We start from the raw sequence: 20236 nt of genomic DNA on the forward strand, positions 1-20236 counted from the left end.
GGTTAACCGATTAATAGTGACCATAGCAGAATGAATCTTTTCACACTGATGAATTGTAGTTAATGAATGGTTAGGACTCTTAGGAGGATTATTCGAGTTAAAGCCTTTTGCTGTCATTTTAGTTGCTCGTCATTTATGCCTTTGATATGTTGCCAGTAAATTTTTCTGCCGCTTGTAGTGTTGGGTGTACTGTTTGTGTAAACTATAAAGCACTGGCACATTATTGTTTATTAATCATTCGGTTAACCAAAAATCGTATGGTTTTTAACAAAACCGAGTAGAAACCGAAACCAATGAAACCGAATATGCTATATGGTTTCATTGGTTTTCATTATTGGAAAACCGAGTACTTTGGTTTCGGTTTAGGTTTTGCCAAAAACCGATAAAAACCGAACCATGTGCAGCCCTATATATAGGTGGTTATTGGGTTGATTTTAAATTAAATTAGGTTAAGAGTAGGTTAATCATTTCAATGCTTTAGGATATCCCTTATAACTATAGGGTAGGTGACCTAATAGGACCATGGTCCCCAAAAAAACCATGGTCCCACAAAATCGTTCTAAAGAAATGGCCCTATACATAGCAGGGCCCAGCCAACATGCGGATGCCTGTAAAAAAGTATGATCAGTGAGAAAATACGTTTTGGCCATTAGATCAAATAAAAACCAACGATGGTAAGTGAACCCTAAACTTGGCCCTTATAAATACTACTGCTATTCTTTTCTGCTAGTAAATAAAAACCCTAAAAGCAAACAACAAGCGGAGTTCCCTCATCTTTTATATATTAGTGCTCGGGGATAATAACATCGTGGCAGATGCAAAACAAACAAGCATTATGATTTTTCTTCTCAGAATGTTAATTTTTAAGTTACTTATCTTTGAAATTCTCATTTACTCCCTCCGTTACTTTTTAATAGGCCAGTTTCTTTTTTTTTTCTGAGAAAATTAAGGAAATTAAGAGAAATAGTTATTGAAAGTGGTCCTCTAGACACTTGTCAATAAAAGAAGTGAAGTGAAATGGTCCCCATGACACTTGTCAGCCAAAGAAATAAGTGAAATGGTCCACATAACACTTGTCATCAAAAGAAGTTAAAAGAAAAAGTGGTCCCAGAAAATTAAAGTAACATTTGACTTTCCCAATTAATAAACTGGCTTATTCTTTTGAAATATTTATTTATAGAAACTGACCTATTAAAAAGTAAGGGAAGGAGTACAAATCTTTTTTTTTCGGTAGATTTTAGGAATTTCCCTTCTCAATAAACTCTGGTCCTCTAAATCAGAACTTCCCTTCTTTTTAACTAGATGCATGTGAAACAATTTTGTAAGAACGCATATAAACTCTGCGTAGATTCAACTAGATGCATGTGAAACAATTTCCCTTCTCAATAAACTCTGGTCCTCTAAATCAGACCCGCAAAGATTCTTATCCTTTTCTGATATTTCGTAAGAACGCAGGAAACTGCGATAAGGTCAATGATCACTTAAGATAGAAATGAATATAAGAACTGATTTGACTGAAGAAGAGAGATACGGCATCTGTGAGGTTTGTATTCAAGAAAATTGGGACGCCATTGTCACTGGTCACTGACAGGAATAAGCTTAAGAACTTCTTCATTTGGTTGAGCAGGAATTTGCTCCGTTCTTTGTTGTAGTAATTGCACGCATTTGCAAATCTGATGAGCTCAGGATAGCATCTCCGCAATTAGGATTCCAGGATTCCAGTAAAGTATGAATTGGCAACAGTGATATACTCTGGTGCCATAGTTCAAGGAAATAATAAGTAAGATTTAGAGTTTGATTAATTAGACCATTCTCAAATTTGATTAGAACAATAAACTCATCCCTCGCCATTGCCTAACTTTAAAAACCGATTACCAATAAAACTAAAAAAACCAAAAAAAACGAAGATTGAAATGCTAGTTGCCTTTTAAGCTCCACTTATAAGCTGAAGAACTTCTTCTTCATTTGGTAGAGCAGGAATTGCTCCTTTCTTTGTTGTAGTAATTGCACCACATGCATTTGCAAATCTAATTACTTCCTTCAAACTTGCTTCATTCTGCAAATAGATTCATAAAAATTAGTATGTTTTCGCTTATTTGAAAAAATTCAACTGGCCCTTGATCCTTTTTGCAACAATTTCACTACTACGGAACGATTTAAATCTTATGTTTTGGTTCCCAAGAGATAATGTGAACATACCTCAACAATAGATTCATCTTTGGCTATCTTGCATAGTAGGGCACCAACAAATGCATCTCCTGCGCCGGTTGTATCCACGGGATTTACTTTAAATGCTTCAACCATTCCATGAAAATGCTGCATTTTTACAGAAAAAAGGGGTAATTGTTAATCTTACAAATCAACTAGGCCAATGATATCTTACTATTGCTTGTATACGGCGAGATGATTCATTTGCTTCAAATGGTCAGGGACTCGGGCATGCATAATGTGTACCTTAGTATAATATTTGCATCCATGGCGTCCTAGAGTTATCAGTAAGAGCTTTAGTCCTGAATGCATTAAGGAAATTGCCGTTTCATCATCAATAGTCTCGTGGCCAGTTAAGAACTCAAACTCATTGTCGCTTATCTTGATCACATTGGCTTGTTCCCAGATGCTCATGATCTGTTCACGAGCTTCTTCAGCTGACGGCCATAATGCTAGTCGAAGATTTGGATCATAAGAAAGAACAGCTCCACCATCCTTAGCTACTTTCATTGCTCGTAAATGAGCTGATCTGCATGGCTCTGTAATTAAACTAATCGATCCGTAGTGAAAGATCTTAGCCTGTTAATGAGATCCATAGAAGGAATTAAAACAGTGAACAAAAATTTGGAACATTTGTTGGAGAAAATAAAATTTAGAAAACAACCTGTGAGCAATACAAAGTCAAGGAGGCGCAGGCCAACCTGTAATCTAATCCTTGAATACCATCAATTGGAGATTCGGGTTAGAAAATTCAATTCTCTCCAAGGAAGGTAGCTCAACCTTGTATTGGAGCAATGAGCAGTACAAAGTCAAGGAGGCGCAGACCTAGGTCTTACGCTTGGCCCTATGAATGACTCTCTTTTAGCAAAGCGGCTTTTGGAGGTTCTGTAACGAAAAGGGATCTTTATGGGTCAAACTGTTTAAATGTCAAATCAAATCAAAACTTACTCATGATACAGCATTTTAATAGAACTGCTAGCAGGACTGCAGGACTGCTACCCTTCCATTTGCTGAATTTCTTACAAAAGAGACCCTAGGCTAAGGTGACAATTGTATGGATAGCAAAGGAACTCGCGAGTTGGGTTTGAGATGAAGACGTTTGGATTAGGAGTTCTCAAGCGCTCTCGGACCTGCTAGCAGCTCTATTAGCCGTGTATCTGCAAAGTCAAAACCCGACTCATTATGGTGGCAGTTGGACACAGTGGCATGTTCTATTAAGAGTTTTTTTATAAAAGATATCTAAGAGTAATTCAAGTGTCTGAGGCAGCTGATTCTTGGATATTGAAGGTGCCTTCTGTTAATCGGACCAATTTAGGAAAGGATTATAACTGTGAACAAAAAAAACCGAAACATCTGAAAAAGTAATATTAGAAACTTTATGTGACAAAAGCAACCAGAGATTTCTAGTATGTTGTAATGTTGTATCCGCGAATCCTAAAAAGACTATGAATCTCCGAGGCAGGTAGGTTAACCCTGAATTGGAGCAATGAGTGCAAACTCAAGGAGGCGCACGGCCTAGTACTACTAAGCTTCAACCTATGAATGAAACTTTCTAGCAAAGTGGCTTTGGAGGTTCTGTCATGATAAAGGCACTTTAGATTGAAATGTCAAATAGATTGGACAGATTTCCAAATAAGAGAGAAAATATTTATAGCATATCATTTCTAGAGGGGCCTAACGAACCAACAGTCCAAATTCAGAACCACATACAAGATCTATTCAATGCTAATAGTGGATCAGAGCAGAGGGAATTTAACTGCATTTTGAGCACAAATTTGGCGGAGTGCAGGAGTTTTAAGGACTGCTGTCCTTCCATTTACTCGATTTCCTTATTAATCGAAGCCACCAGTGGCTGTGGTGCACAGCAAGCAAACTAGGAAGATGGGCAGTTGGACCATAGTGGCATGTTCTATGAAGAGCTTCTACAAAGGGAAGACTATGAGTAATTCAAGTGTCTACGGCAGCTCTCTAGTGGAAATTGAAGGTGCATTCTACTAACCCCGTATTTCGGGAGGCATAATAATGTGATCGAATTGGAACATTAGGGCAGTGCTTCTTGCGCTTGCCCTTTGTTTGGTGGTAAATTGGGTGGAGAAACTAGAAATTCAACTAGTGGGAATTGTTGTTTGTTGTCTTTGTAATTCATTGCCGTTTCAGAATTCCACTTAGAATTTCGCAATTATCGAAATGAATAAATTGAATTCAAAATTTAGAGTGCAACTATTGAAATATGACTAAAATGAGAAATTAAACTTTACCTTTCTGATGAGTTCAAGGTTGAGTTCAGATTCAGTCAAGAGCATATCAGCACTAGGATTCCGGTAAAACATGAATTCCCGTTCGCCGTCCGATCTCAAAGTAATAAAAGCAAGAGCAGTTCTTGCAGCTTGATCAAACACAACACCATCACTATTCACACCATTTTGTACCAAAATTTCTTTCAACATATGACCAAATTCATCATCACCAAGTTTACCAACAAAAGCAGATTTACCACCAAGTTTTGAAACAGCAATCGCAACATTAGCTGGTGCACCTGCTGGTGCTTTCAAGAATCCCGGTGCTTCTGCTAATGATACTCCTGATTCTGTTGGTACAAAATCTATAAGCATCTCGCCAAAAGATACTATGAGCGAATTTGATGATTCATGATCAGTGGTACCATTAGGAACAGTAGAGTTGGCTTCTGGTGCCATTGTTAATGGATATTCTCTGAAAGAGAAAATAGATATTTTGATTAAAGATACTTATAAGACAGAAAGAAAGGTGGTTTTGTTGAGAGATTCAGTGGGTATAGCTGGGGACATGGATTAGGCTGTACTTGCTGGTATGTTGAATTTAATAATATCACAACTGAGAAAGGTGGCAATGGCATATACTTTTGTCTTTCTTTTTTTGTCATCATCATAGAGTCTCACATCTCGAAACACAGGATTTTTCAACGGGCCTTGGTTGGTTGGTCAGGAGTAACTTTTTTTCAGAAAAGCCCGTTGGAAAACTTTGTGCTATCTTTTGATAAGGTGAAAACTACAGGAGACCCATTTTTCAGTTTTTCTCCACCGTGAAATCCACGCCCAAAAAAACTCAGGCGCGCACCTATTTTTCGTGAGAAAATTTCTCACAAACCCAGAATTTATAAAATTATGTTCCCGTCTTTTTCTTCTTCTACTACTCCCGACAAACTATCTTTCTTCTTCTTCGATTCCTTTTCTTCTTCCTCCCAACAGTAATCGACGATATAGGAAAATAGATAGATTGTGTAAGATTTTGTTTTTCATTTGAAACTGTGATTATGATTCTGGGAACTAGGGTTCTATGTAACGGTGGAAGCTGAAACAAGAAACAAGCTTGATCAATTGTCCAGTATGCAAGGAAACAAGCTTGATCGACTGTCCTGTATGTAAGGGTGCAGGTATAACTTTTCAGTTGATCTTGTGAATTACAATTTTTTGGTCTCTTTTTGCTGCTATAAGATTGATACGGCACCACTCTCAATTTTTTGGTGTCTTTTTCCATCTCTCCTTGTATATAATCCCTCCGTCCTCACCATTTCATCACTATGATCTGCGACTGTTACGAGTATATATTTTTGTTTTTCTTACATCTAGGGAGAATAAGTGTTTTTCTAGGGACGGGAATAATTTTGTTCTCCTTTGGAGCTCAATCTCTACAGTACAAAAATTTGTGAATGAGAGACACAGAGCTTTTGTATCTTTTACTGAAACCTCATCATACATATTCATAGATGGAACCTATTACAAGGACCTATTCCCGCTGACAAAATTCTTTTTACTCCAAAGGAAAGATTAAAGAGAAGATTTTTGCTCATAATTTGTAAGAAAGTTAGGCTAATGTTTGGTTCTCAAACAAACATAGCGAGAGTTTTATTTGCTTGACCACTAGCATTTGTTGTTTCAACCTCACAAGCAAAATAGCTTGCTCATAAACTTTTGTACGGGTCTACTTGGATTTGTATTTGTTGTAGATATTTACACGAGACTTGTGAACAGTGTCGCACAACTGCTAGATTGAACTACTGGTAAAATTAATATGTTTGGTCTTTCTTTGATACGTGGAAGCAACTGTAATCTTCGAAATCTTAGAATCAGAATGTGCGATCAGTTGGAAGGTTTCCGAGAAAATGATGATGGCACAGAGATGAGACGGCGATGTTTAGCACTCAACTTCGCATGGACTCTTTTCTGGTAATGTATTTGCTCGTGTTCCCAGTTCTAAAGTTTCTGCCAGATTTACGAGGATGGACAAGGTTTTTGGGTTTAGTTAGAATCCGAGAATACACAGAAGAGAACCGGTATGCTTCCATTGATATGAAATGGATGATATACCGAGAGTTAGAAGATATTCGAGTCTGTTACTGGGATAGCATGAATGGGTTTTACTAAATTTGAACTCTCAATCGAATCAGGAGTTGGTGTTGTACAGGTTCATTCCGTGAAATCAGTTGGACAATGGCTTGTTGGTTTTGTGATGAATGTCTCAGAGTTTGTGAACCTGTATCTGCCATGGTTCAGGGGTTATGTTTGAATTGCAGGGAAGGAGATAATTGGCAGGAGACCACATACAATCAACAGCTAACCATCATCAGTTTGCCAAACACACACCAGTTGTTCGATAAAATGACTTCTTCTGAAATTAGTCAATGGTGGTGTTGATGTTGGTTTCAATGGGTTATGCATTTAAAATAAAATGGAGCGAAAAGGATGCTGCAGTGGCAAGGCAAAGGAGACGGAAGTGCAAATGGGTTTGGTGTGCGTGTGACGTGCATTTAAAAGAAAATGGAGGTGTGAATAGTGATGCATAACAGGTAATGCATCTACAAAATTTGTTGCATAACTTGTTATGTATTCTCGAAATTGGTTGCATAACACGTTCTGCAGTTGTTGTTTTTTTTTTGCATAACTTGTTATGCAGTCCAGAAAACGGTTGCATAACACGTTATGCAACTACTTTTTTCTTAGTATTGAAACCAACAAAAAATAAGGCTGCATAACTTGTCATGCACCTACAATAATATCTACATAACATGTTATGAAGTCGTGAAAATGGATGCATAACCTGTTATGCATCCGAAAATATGACCGCATAATGCATTATGCATCGAGAAAATTGTTGCACAATCTTTTATGCATCGAGAAAATAGATGCATAACCTGATATGCATCCGTAAATATGGATGCATACTGCATTATGCATCAATTTTTTTATGTACGCACTGAAATCAACCAAAACAATGGGTACATAACTTGTTATAGATGCATACTTTGTTACCCAAATGCATAATATGTTATGCAGTGGAGAAAATGGTTGCATAATTCGTTATGCGTCTGCAGAATGTGTTATGCATCTTTTTTGGTGGTTGCATAGTAGTTATGTATCAAGCTTTCGAAAAAATTTCCTAAAATGATGATCACCTCCGATTTTTTGTGAAAAACAAAAATTTGATATTCTTGTTTGTACTCGTTGCGTAACTCTCTTAAAAAGATTTCCAACGATATAAAATTTGTAAAATTCCAAGGCGCAATTTTTAGATATGTTATATCCAAGGTGTGTTGTCAATTATACCCCTGATGCATAACCCATCATGCGGATGCATAATCCGTCATGCAAATATTTTCAATAATTTCATATAATTATAGGTGTCACGGAAATAATTATGGGTGTCACGGTACCTAAAACTAATTGTGGGCTTGACAATGAGAATATTTTTTTTTGAGCCTGCTCCTAATTTACCCTTTGAAAAGCCTATCTTTGGAGCAGAAATGAGAAATCTAGGGGAATTGGAGGTGAAAGAAACGGAGACTTTGCTCAGATAGTTCAAGGATGCTACACCTACATGAGTTTACCAAATTTCACAAAAAGTTACTTGTACTAAGGAAAAAGCATCCTACAATCATTTTGAGATGGTAACTCCTCGTAGTATTTGGCAACTCCTTGTATCACAGAAAAATCTTTATAACGAAACAAGTTACAATTCTAGTTGAATTTCAAATTGTAGGAATCATCGAAGTTTTGAAATGCATTAGTATGGTTGAGAGTAAAACTACCTGTAGTATTTTCTTTGTGATATACTCCCTCCGTTCTGGAAAAGAGTTAATTTCACTTTTTCAATTTGGCCTATGTTTTAGGCTAAAATGAAAAAGTAAAAATACATTTTTTCCAAAAACGGAGGTAGTATAGGTTTTCTATATAAACTCAAGAAACTCTAGGGTGTATATGAGAGAGCTTGGAGGATAAAACATATACTAGAAAGTAGGGAAACTGAGTTTCTAGGTAAAAAATTATAAACCTGCTTTTTTGGACTTCGAAAATCACGGGAGGTATTGATAACCTAATCATGGGTTAGAATATATGAAGCAAACACAAAATAACCCATCTTAAGTTGGGATATATGTGTTTCCAAACACACTTTTAGGCCCTTCCCACCTAATAAAATAAACCAAGAAAAATAATAGAGATTTACTAGTGAATTATATTTTTAAATCAATCAAATAGATTTTGCAAAAAATGGCGGAAATTAAGGTATAAAAAGTTGTGAACAACATACTGACTCGCTTTTCATTTTTAATAATTGTATCGTATGCTGAATCATGAACCGAAGATTCATGGTAAAATGTTGAAAATCTTTATTAAAACTTGTGTATGTTAATAATATTTTTAGTATTAGCAACATTCGTTAAAAACCTACATGAAATTTTCAATACAAGTTAGTCTCAATATAACTTTCGCCTATGAATATTATATTATCAAAAGAAGCGAGCTGGGACTAGTGGTTAAGTAATGGACGTAAGACTGTCGAGTTTTGCAAATCTCGTTTTTAAATGATAAATTTATATTATTTTTATCCCAGAAGATATACTTAGATTTTAGTGATCAAGATCGTAAAAATTAGTAGACTAACCAGAGTCTTAGGAAAAGCCACTCAAGCTAAAGGTTAAACTTATTTTAATAAGTGTTGGCTTGTGGCATGTATGAGATATGAGTCTAAAATCCATGGTTGAGATTACAAGAGACAGATAGGACAATGTTCATAGGAAAATTGGGTCTCGCTTGCAGGAAGTGTTGATAAATGTACAAAATGAATATACCCATTGAGAAAATTTATCGATCTTGCTTGGTTCCTTAAGCCATGCTTCAGTTTCCTTGGTTGCACATATGAGATCAAACTAACAAGATAAGATAGCTTGTAAGGGGATATAATTAGTCACTTGTTAGCATTTTACTTGCAATTTTTATTGTCTTTTGTATGTGGACTTGGATTATCTTTATTTTGGTGTTTCCAATTGATTATTTCTTATTTTGGTGTTTCTAATATTTTTGTAAATTTTCCTGTAATCATTCATTATGGTTTTAAAAAACTGAAATATGATGCCATAAAAAAAAATTAAGATAGTTTATAAGGAAAAACAACTGAAGTTTACTTTAGTTTTGACTCCTAAACAAGATCCTTCATGACTTATTCATTACAATTTTGAGAGTTGGCAGAAGTATAGGTAGTCAAGTGCTGGTATGTTGAGAAAAAAATTGGGGATATCAAAAACTTTTAGATTAAGGATTACGTACTAGATTAGGTCTAAAGGAAAGTGATGTATCTAGTTCTGAAGCCTAATGACTAGACCTTAACATATTCGAGAATGACTTGTGCAAACACAATTATTGGCAGAAAGAGGGAGTGGAAAACTTATAGAACAAATTAATCTGAAATAATTTTGAGATAAATATAAGTACGAGAGATGGAAAAGAGTATGAAACGTATTCAAGTGTTGTTTAAGGATTTATTAAGTTACTTTATGTTAGATATTGTCTAAGTTTAATCTAGGAAGGTTCAAGAATAATGTAGAACCTTATAGGGGTATCCTTATTTGATTGTTAGGAGTTTCATGTTTCTGGCTATGTTTAGGTTGCTGGTACAATTCTTATATTTGGAAGCGAAGTTTATAACATATATAAATAGGTGTAGAAGTCATAGGAAAATCACACAATTTAGAAAAAGTTCTCACAATTATTCTAAAGAGAGCGTTTAGGGTGCAAAACTTTTTGTTCAGATAAAGTTATTTAAGAGATTATAAGCAACACCTTACAAGTTTGTGATCCGTTCATCCATCTTTGAGTATTATTGGTTCGATAATAAGAGTTGATCGTAGTCGTTTATGGACGTATGGATATTTTTGAACCACGTTAAATCTTATGTCTTTTTTTTTTTTTTCTTTTAGTGCGCATCTTGTTTCCTTTTCCTTTAGTTCTCCGTTGATCCAAAAAACTAGTGTGTCTGTTGTGCAATTATTTTTAAGTACTTAATTTCAATACTTTAGGGCAACCAAATTTCAATTTATGATTTACCAATTCTCAAATTGTACATAATTAAAAAAAATAAATTAAAATATTAATGTGCGACTTTTAATAAATGGAATATAATAATATTTATATATAAAAATTTTATGGTATGATTTTTTTCCAGATATATATGATTACTGCAAATTAATATCCCTTACGAATAATATAACTAGTTTGTTTATATATAATATGGAGTTCTTTTGACTAGTAGAGAATAGTTTATGTGTTGGTATATCTAGGCATCACACAATATATTTTAAAAATAAACATTATAAAATTATGATAACACATCCATAATAGTGTGTTTTGTATATGCATTAATGCTACTTTGAGAAGCATTGTATTCATCCTACCATGGCTTATTAGACTTGGAAAATCCTTGTCCAAAATGATCATACTTTGAGAAACAGTAGGATTGGTTCTTCCTAACAATGATTTTCCATATATTTTTTTTGAGCCCATGGTAATATAATTCTTACAATTTTCCAAATACAGGAGTCTGAGTGTTGGTTGTTATGTGATGAAGAAAATTATAAGTGGATAACTTTATCAACGATGTTTATTGAAAAGACGAGGGTACCCAAAAATACCTCAATCTAAAACTTTTCTACCTATAAGTCCTTTCTCCGAAAGTGATTGTATATGGACTGAGTCGAGACCATACAACAAATGGGTATTCACACTTTGTGTGATTGTCTATGGATACACGATCGAGACAATACAACAATCAAAGTTTGATTAGTTAAATAATAGGTTCGTACTTAACCAAACACTATAGGATTGTTTATAAAAAAATAAGGAATTAACTTTTGTGTGTTTTACTTTAAACTATAATTAACAATTATAACTGCGGAAAACAAAAGTAAATGACACAGCAAGATTTTGTTAACGAGGAAACCGCAAATGCAAAAAAAAAACCCTGGGACCTTGTCCAGAATTGAATACTCTCAGAATTTAGCCGCTATACAAAATCTAAACCAACTCCGTATAGTTGAGACCAAGCAACTAAACATATAGTTCACCTAGTTCCCTTAGTATCCCTGCGCCTCCAACTTGCAATAAGTCATGCACTTGGAACGATTCCTTTGGTTCGTATTCCAAACAGTAAAGGAACAACAAATCTGTTCGGTAACAACTCTTTTCAATCAACGTGATATGAGTTTCACAAAAGGCTCTTCTGTTTAACAAATAAACTCCTTTTTTTCGGGTTAAAAGATCAATATAATTAAAAACTACCAAAGTAATTGAGGTTAGACTATTGCAATTAATAATATGATATATCATGATGATAAGTACTGGCTGCGATCTACACAACTAATCAATCAAATCTATCAAAAGATAAACCGATTATAGTTGGATCCCCAGCCGGACAAGTTTTGTGCATACCAAAGATTATGAACCCAGATAGAAATCTTCTTTGTTTTCAAATCTTCTTATATCTTCAATAAACACCCGCACACAAACAACTTGAATCTCTTGTGATCAATCACACACAGAACGAAGTCTGTTAACAATGGATTATCAAAAGACCTCTTTATATGTACCAACAGTCTAAATATCCCCGTCGACACTTCGATCTAGTTGAGTGAATCTTATATCAGAAGAGAAGACTCTCAAGCATAAAAAAACTAGGTACAATCAAAGTTCAACAACCGTTAGTCATTCAAATCAAATCGAAAACTAATAATACTGCAATTATCTAGTTTCCCACCAACAGTAGAGCTGGATTCCGGTGTCATTGTTAATGGATATTCTCTGAAAGAGAAAATAGATATTTTGATTAAAGATACTTATAAGACAGAAAGAAAGGTGGTTTTGTTGAGAGATTCAATGGGTATAGTTGGGGACATGGATTTGGCTTCACTTGCTGGTATGTTGAATTCAATAATATCACAACTGATAAAGGTGGCAATGACATATACTTTTGTCTTTCCTTTCTTTATATAACCGATTTTAACTTTTACCGAGAAATGTAATATGTGGCAAAATCATTTTGTGCACGCTTCTAAATGGACACTATCAAACCTAAACGAAAATAAATATTTCAAATGGACATCGTCTGGGTTTGAGTGGAAAATAGGGCTACCCATTTTAATGCAAGCTTCTATGTAAAAGTTGTTTTAGTTACTTTTGAGTTGTAAAATCTGATTAGATGAATGCATATCAATATCAGATCATATACGAAAATGTCCAGTGAAGTGTTGGAATTTGGAAACTCGAAACATTGGTTGGAAAATAGAGACTCACGGTTTACAAGCTTCTTTGGGACTTCCTTGTTCGGATTGACTGGGTATGAACTAAAGTTTTCTACTAGCAATCATGCCCAAACCGATGGATGGTCAGACGGAGAGGATAAATACATTGTGAGAAAAGTATTTGCGTCATTATGTTACTTCAAGTCCGGGAAATTGGGTGCCGTTGATGGATTTGACCCAATTTTGTTAAAATATTCACAAGAGTTCATCAACAGAGTTAAGTCCTTTTGAGTTAGAAACGGGAAAGAAACCATGAACCCTTCATGAGGTACCAAAGGCTAAGAAGCAAGGCTCATGTCTAGCAGCATATCGCTATGTAAGGTCTAAAACATAGATGACTGAGAAAGCGCGTGACAGTTTATCTAAGGCAGTCAGAAGGATGGAGAAATATGTTGATTTACGTCCCAGAGATGTTAAATTTGAAGTGGGAGATATGGTAGTTGTAGCGTCCCTTGAGCTAGCAGGTGCTAATCCAAGAGACTAACTATAAAATGAGCCACTAACGATCTAAAACATTTAATTAAACATTAAGAAAGAAGTTCTAAACAAAGCTTAACCCGAATCTAAACCCACTCTAAAATAAATACAAGAAATCCTCTCAAGTGTTACATATTTAATAATGAGTTTCTTTACAAATAGAATATAAACACAAAATAAACATAGGGGAAGCTAACCAACTAACGATACCAACTCCTCGAAGCCTTCATCGCCACGTACACATCTTGGTTTGTCTCTGAAACTGAAAGTGAGAATTGAGTAAGCACATCGTGCCCGCAGAAATAATAACTAACTTTCAAGTAACAGTGTTTTTATATTTTTATATCCGATCTGTCAAGATCTGACTGAAATTATCTTATTCATATGGATTGACTCAGTGTGTTTGTTTTTTTGAGTCAGACCTGACTCATCCGACCAAAAATATGTGAGTTAATGGTTTGGTCCCATGAATCAGGGGTTAGCTCTGACTCAGGTCACGAATCAACAAACTATAAATGTATGCGTGAGAAGCACGAGGTTCGAATGATATCAAACGAATTCATGAATCAGATTTAATCTTGGAGTTACACTTATATAAGTTATCAAGTTGATTTTTATAGCCAGGGAGCCGTTAAAGGTTTCCACACTGAAATATGCATAATGTCAGTCAGGGACGGAGCTGTTAGTTAGTTGCTTGGGTCCATGGACCCACCAAAATTCTGAAATAAATCCCATTAGTATTGGATGTTTTACTGTCGAACGTGTCACAGGGAAGAAATAGTCGTCGTATTCAAAGGAGAAGCTGGGAAAAAACGAAATAATTAGGGTTTTTCTTTTCCCTTTTATCGAAAACCGTAAAAAATAACAGAAGTTCATCTACACCTACTCTATTCGGCTCTAGTTATAGCCTGATTGCTACTTCCGTAAGTACTGATCACTACTGATTTATTATTTATTAGTTTAGTCTGTAATCCTTTTGTTTTGATTGAATTTTGTTTGATTCAATTTATGTTCTATTATTATCTTAATATTAACCAATTGACTTTGAACATTAAAATTGCCAGTGAATAGTGATGACTTGATGGTGCATTTTGTTAATCGTTTGTGTTTCAGTATTATACTGTTATCTCGATTCTCGTTCCAATTAGATGTTTGCTTAATCTTTGGTATCTAAAATTTATTTTTCACACTTTTCTCAATAAGTATGGAGAGGTACTATAAAAGAATTAGAAGGGATGATTCAATTGAATCAACTCCCAAGTCTCCTATATTGATAAATGACAATGAAGTGTCTCCTAATCCTGAACCCGTAGTACAGTCAAATAATCAAGCGCAATCCCAACCTGAATTCCAATCAAAAAATGTATTTGTTAATCGTGTTCAAATAGATTTGTCAAATCTCCCTTCCGATCCTGGTTTACGACCGAAAATTTCAGATTATGATCTGAATGATCAAGATGTGGTTCGAAGAGCTTATCTACTAAAAGGTCCTTGTCAGCCTATGAATCAGGTGTATCCCAGAAAGATAATATCTGGAAGAAGTCGAGGGTTCAACAGTGGTAAATATTTTGATAAATATGGGAGTTGGTTAGAGTATAGAAAGTCCAAAGATGCGTTGTTTTGCTTATATTGCTATCTATTTCCACCGGTAATTGGACAACGTGGTCATGATGCATTTGTAAATGTTGGATTTAGTAGTTGGAATCATTGTAACAGGGTAAAAGATCATATTGGAAGCATACAAAGTTCTCACAATATAGCTTATCATAAGGGTCAAGATTTATTGAACCAAAGTCATCACCTTGAGACAGTGCTTGAAAAACAATCTACTAAAGAAAAAAACGGTACCGTCTGCGTCTACATTCATTACTTAAAATCATTCGATTTCTTCTACGCCGAGGATTATCTTTTCGTGGCCGTGATGAATCAGAAGATTCAGATGACCCTGGTAATTTTCTCGACTTGTTACAATTTTTAGCTGATAATAATGAGATTGTGAATAATGTTGTTCTTGGCAATGCTCCAGCAAATCACAAGCTAACATCACCAGATATTCAAAAGGATCTTGTAAATGCTACTGCCGTGGAAACTGTTAATGAAATCATAAAAGATCTAGGAGACGAATTGTTTGCAATTTTAATTGATGAAGCTCGTGACGTATCAGTAAAAGAACAAATGGGTGTTGTGATACGATACGTTAATAAGAAAGGATGTATTATGGAGCGTTTTATTTCAATGATACATGTTCCCAACACCACTGCTATTTCATTGAAAACAGCTATTGATGAATTATTTGCTAGGCATGGGTTGAGCATCACAAGGTTGCGTGGGCAAGGATATGATGGTGCCAGTAATGTGCAAGGTGAGTACAATGGATTGAAATCGTTAATTTTGAAAGAGAACAAGAGTGCATATTATTTACATTGTTTCTCACATCAACTTCAGTTAGCTCTTCTGTATGTTTCCGAGGATATTCCAGAAATTGCTGCATTTTTCACTCTAGTTTCAAGAGCAACAAAATCTGTAGGAGCTTCATGCAAGCGTCGTGATAATTTGAGAGCAAAAGAAGTTGAGAGAATACAAAGATTACTTGAGACTGGTGAATTATCAACTGGTCAAGGTCTTAATCAGGAAATTGGCGTCAAACGACCTTGTGATACACGTTGGAATTCACATTATGGTATGCTTGTGAATTTAACAATCATGTTTTCTTCTGTCATTGAAGTTGTTGATGAGGTTATGGAAGATGCTATTGGTTCTAAAGAAAAGGGTGATTTCTTACTTTTACTTACTAGTTTGCGTTCTTTCGATTTTGTCTTCAACTTGCATCTTATGAAGGATATACTAAGGATCAGTAATGATCTTTCAAAAGCTTTACAACGGAAAGATCAAGATATTGTAAACGCTATGAACTTGGTTAAATTGTCTAAAGAACGCTTGAAGAACATGAGAGATTCTAAATGGCCATCATTTCTTGAAGATGTTAACTTATTTTGTCGTAAGCACGATATATCGATCATTCAGATGGATGAGGATTATGTACCTCCAGGGAGATCACGGCGATACAGACAGGTAATAAAAAATTTACATCAATACCAAGTTGAATTATTTTATGTTTGCATAGATAAACAACTTGCTGAAATCAACAATCGCATTGATGAAATGAATATGGAATTACTTGTATGTATGTCGTGCCTAAACCCGAAGAATGATTTTGTTGCTTTTGATACCAAGAATTTGGTTCGTCTTGCCGAATTTTATCCTGATGACTTCTCAGAGCAAGAATGCATGGACCTTGAAAATCAACTCGAGGTTTATGAAATGGATATGAAATCCAATGATGCATTTAAAGAGTTAAATGGAATTAGCAGTCTAGCTAAGAAACTGGTTGAGACTGGGAAGGATGTTGTATATAATTGGGTGTATAAGCTTATAAAGTTATCACTAATCTTACCAGTTGCTACCGCTACGGTTGAAAGAGCTTTTTCTGCAATGAACATTGTCAAATCTCGCCTACGGAATCGAATGGGGGATGAATGGTTAAATGATTGCTTAATCACATATATTGAGAGGGACATTTTTAAGACCATAAAGGATGAGGTAATCATGCAGCGCTTCCAGAAAATGAAACCCCGAAAAGGACAATTATGAATTCGTTTTTTGCTTTTTAGTTAGAGGTTTGTTATGTTTTCTTATGAATGTTAGCAGATTATTAGATTTTCTTTTTACCATTTAAAGTCTTTGTATCATTGCTACCGTGAACAATTGATTTTCTTAATGCAATTATTTTTCTATTATTATGAATGATGCAAGGCGTTATGGTTTGTGTACAAAAAAGAACAAGACTAGTCAAGGTACAATTTTTTACGTCCATAATGCACCACCCAATCAAAAATCCTAGCTCCGTCACTGCAGTGTGTATTCAATCTGGAATAGGTCCCGGGGTTTTTCTTCATTTGCGGTTTCCTCGTTAACAAAACTTCTGGTGTCTGTGTTATTTCTTTTCCGCATTATATTTTGTTATATAATAGAAATAATACAGGTTGTGCGTTAAGATCATCAACTTCTCTAATCCAACCTTTGGTTGTTGATTGTAGTTGATTGATCCTTGGACATTGGTCTTTGATACCGTCCAAGTTATCTCTCTTTGATAAAGACTCGCAGATTTCTATTTGCTTGAGTAAAGATCAAATCGAGTGTTTGAGATAATAACTCCTTGAGATACTTTTTATCTAGATTGAGTCTGACTGTCTAGTTGATTCTCTAGCAAAGTATTTTGGAGTTAGTCCATACAGATTGCTAAGCGAAATATTGGGTGGTGTTGTTAGACCCTCGCTTTAAAATCCCTTGAAGTGTTTTCAGGGCTTGAAAAGAAGCTTGAGAGCTTATCTCTTGATGTTGAGTTATACCTCCAGAAAGAGAAAGAACGTTCCCTGCCCCTCATGAGAAGTTGACAGGATAAATCAAGTTATGATGAATATTATTCATGTTGAGGTTGATATTGATTTACTAATCAGTGAGAGCAATGCTCCTCCTCTGCGTAATCCAATTAGTTGTGATAAACTAAACGAATTACAAGAGGAGTTTAAATCTCAGTCATCTGAGTGTATCACCTCAAAGCATGAATTGATTCGTTGCTCAATTCCTGATACTTCCTATCAAGATAGTAGTATTGTCCTCTTTTATGAAGAATCTAGGACGTCTCTTTTTATCAAAAGAGTTTCCCTTCGCAGTACTAAAAACTATCTGCAGAAACGGTTTTTTATAAGTTGGAAAACAAGAAATCAGAAACACAAATCTTTTTGGGTTCTCTTGAAGTTCTTTGATAGACTTATAAAAACAGTTCCTTGGGTGTTTTTCAACACTACAACATTTAAGAGTTGTTGTAAAAAAACTCTTTCTTGGTGCCATGGTTAGCAAGACATTGTTCACCTCAACACAACTTGTTTGTGTTGAAAGTGCATCCTCACCAAGAAATGCCCTGCTATGTATACGGTGAGGGAAGCACAACAACTGGGGCGCACAGATTATATTCGGCAAGGATGTAGAATTCAAATGAATTCTTCTAAAAAGGTATGTCTATAAAATTGAGCAAGTTTTATGTTTTTATTAATTGTTTGAGTACTTATAATGATCCATGTACCTTGATTATCGTTCATTTCTACCTAACTTGATCTGTGTTTAAGGTTCTTATATGTGTAGGTTTGAAAATAATAGTTCGGGATGTTTGGACTTCATGGTAGACATACCAAGTATGCATGACATATTTTAAAATCAAAATCCAGGGGTTTAAGTTTGCAGACCCAGTTTGCAAACTGCTCTAAGTCGTGAAAATTCGTTTGCAAACCCGTATGCATACTTTCCTGTAGACGTCGATATTCGGTAAACTTGTTTTGGCCGTAATTTCTTCGTTCGAACTCGGAATGACCTCATTCTTTTTGCATTATCTTTATTTTTAAATTATCTTTAAAATGGAGATGAGAAACCTTGAATTTGGATGCGTTAAAATTGGTATTTGTCCTGACTCTTTGTTTTGAGTATTTTGCTCCGTTTCGTTGCACTTGTTCCACTTCTCTTGAACTTGGGCTCTTTGATTCTTGGAGTACTACTCTTCTAAGCTAATTTGTATCTTTTACAAGAATGTTGTTGGTGAATCACAAACAAGGGAGTTCAAGAATGGGTAGTAGTACGCTTTACTATGGAATTCTTGAATGTTCGCAATCATTTTATGTGAACTATGGTGCATGGTCGTTAATGAATTTGTATGATCTTCTTTGTTAATAAAATCTTTTTATACGCCTTTGGTAGATATTCTTGGTATAAATCCGGGAGAAAAAGATTGATTCTACCCTCTAAGGACAAATCATCTTATATGTGCCTTACGAGTTTGTCTTGATGCCTAGGAAACTTCTTATGAGAATTTATTCTTGTTTTTGAGAAGGATTACTAGAGTTTGGAATAACAATTATTGTGATTACACATAAGCTATGTCCAACGTTTTCATCTTCATGTTTTTAGGTTTTTGTTTTAAATTCTAAAAATATTTGGAGGATGATGGTTTATAATATTTAATCTTGTGGTTTGTTATATTGCAATATTTTTATGGGATATGTATTGTTTGCGTCTGTGAACTTGAAGGTCCCATATGTTGTCAAAAGTAAAGTCGTTCATGAATTGGTATTCATATTGATGAAAGAACGAATGGACTTTTGACAAATACAAAAGTAATGCCTATGCAGTCATGTATTTGATGGAAAATAGGATTAAATCTTTTGTAAGACAAGGATAAAGTCTATTATGTTGTTATGCATATAATGATGGGAAATAGAATAGATCCTTATATATTATCCACGGTATAGATCTTTATTGATTCATTTTATTATGTATTACCGTGAAGGCTCCATTGTGTGTCTTGTGTTGAGCACGATACGAATAAGTCGATTTCATATTGATTTGGTTGGTAGTTCCGTGGGATGCTATATGTTGAGCATTGTGAACTAAATTAATCATCTTGGTTGGTTATTTAGTTTGTATTCCATAAGTTTTTCTTGTGTTGAGTACATGTACGGTTAAGGTTGTCATGTCCTATGATAAACTTAATTGGGGTTCCGTAATTTTCTTATGTTGAGCCCAAAAGAGCTAAATTAATCATCTTGTTTGGTTATTTAGTTATTTGCTCCGAAAGAATTCTTTTGTTGAGCAAATCCTTTGACAATTAAATTGATTACTTCGGTGATTAGTTTGGTTGTATTTCAATTGGATTAATTATAGGTTCACTTGTAATTAATCTAGTTGTGTTTTCATATATTCCACAAGTTCTTGTGTTGAGTATATGAATGGCTATACTAATCATGTTCTATTGGTTAATGTAGTCATCAATATTCCGTAAGGTTTTCCTTATGTTGAGTATTTGAACAAATATTCCGTAAGGTTCTCCTTATGTTG

The 20236-nt window shown here is 34.9% G+C and overlaps 2 protein-coding genes across 2 annotated transcripts; one reads left to right on the top strand and one right to left on the bottom strand.

The window, feature by feature from the left end:
• Window positions 1–1764: 1764 nt before the first annotated feature.
• On the bottom strand, window positions 1765–5024 carry LOC113317042 (probable fructokinase-4). Its single transcript, XM_026565193.1, has 4 exons — window positions 4467–5024; window positions 2455–2787; window positions 2200–2316; window positions 1765–2056 (listed from the first exon to the last, which is right to left on the bottom strand). The coding sequence occupies exons 1-4, from the start codon at window positions 4902–4904 to the stop codon at window positions 1928–1930; spliced, it is 1017 nt and encodes a 338-aa protein (XP_026420978.1). The 5' UTR covers window positions 4905–5024; the 3' UTR covers window positions 1765–1927.
• Window positions 5025–14495: 9471 nt separating this feature from the next.
• LOC113361338 (zinc finger MYM-type protein 1-like) lies at window positions 14496–16942 on the top strand. Its single transcript, XM_026604606.1, has 2 exons — window positions 14496–15135; window positions 15270–16942. The coding sequence occupies exons 1-2, from the start codon at window positions 14496–14498 to the stop codon at window positions 16940–16942; spliced, it is 2313 nt and encodes a 770-aa protein (XP_026460391.1).
• The last annotated feature ends 3294 nt before the right edge of the window (window positions 16943–20236 follow it).

Source organism: Papaver somniferum, chromosome 1 (assembly GCF_003573695.1).
Source record: "Papaver somniferum cultivar HN1 chromosome 1, ASM357369v1, whole genome shotgun sequence".
Lineage (NCBI taxonomy): Eukaryota > Viridiplantae > Streptophyta > Magnoliopsida > Ranunculales > Papaveraceae > Papaver > Papaver somniferum.

Bases quoted from the DNA above. Each gene is read 5' to 3' on its own strand.
- LOC113361338 (XM_026604606.1), top strand. From the start codon at position 14,496: ATGGAGAGGTACTATAAAAGAATTAGAAGGGATGATTCAATTGAATCA. The intron at 15,136-15,269 runs GTACCGTCTGCG...TACAATTTTTAG, and splicing joins ATCTACTAAAGAAAAAAACG to CTGATAATAATGAGATTGTG.
- LOC113317042 (XM_026565193.1), bottom strand. From the start codon at position 4,904: ATGGCACCAGAAGCCAACTCTACTGTTCCTAATGGTACCACTGATCAT. The intron at 2,788-4,466 runs GTAAAGTTTAAT...TCTCATTAACAG, and splicing joins ACCTTGAACTCATCAGAAAG to GCTAAGATCTTTCACTACGG. The intron at 2,057-2,199 runs GTATGTTCACAT...ATCTATTTGCAG, and splicing joins AAGATGAATCTATTGTTGAG to AATGAAGCAAGTTTGAAGGA.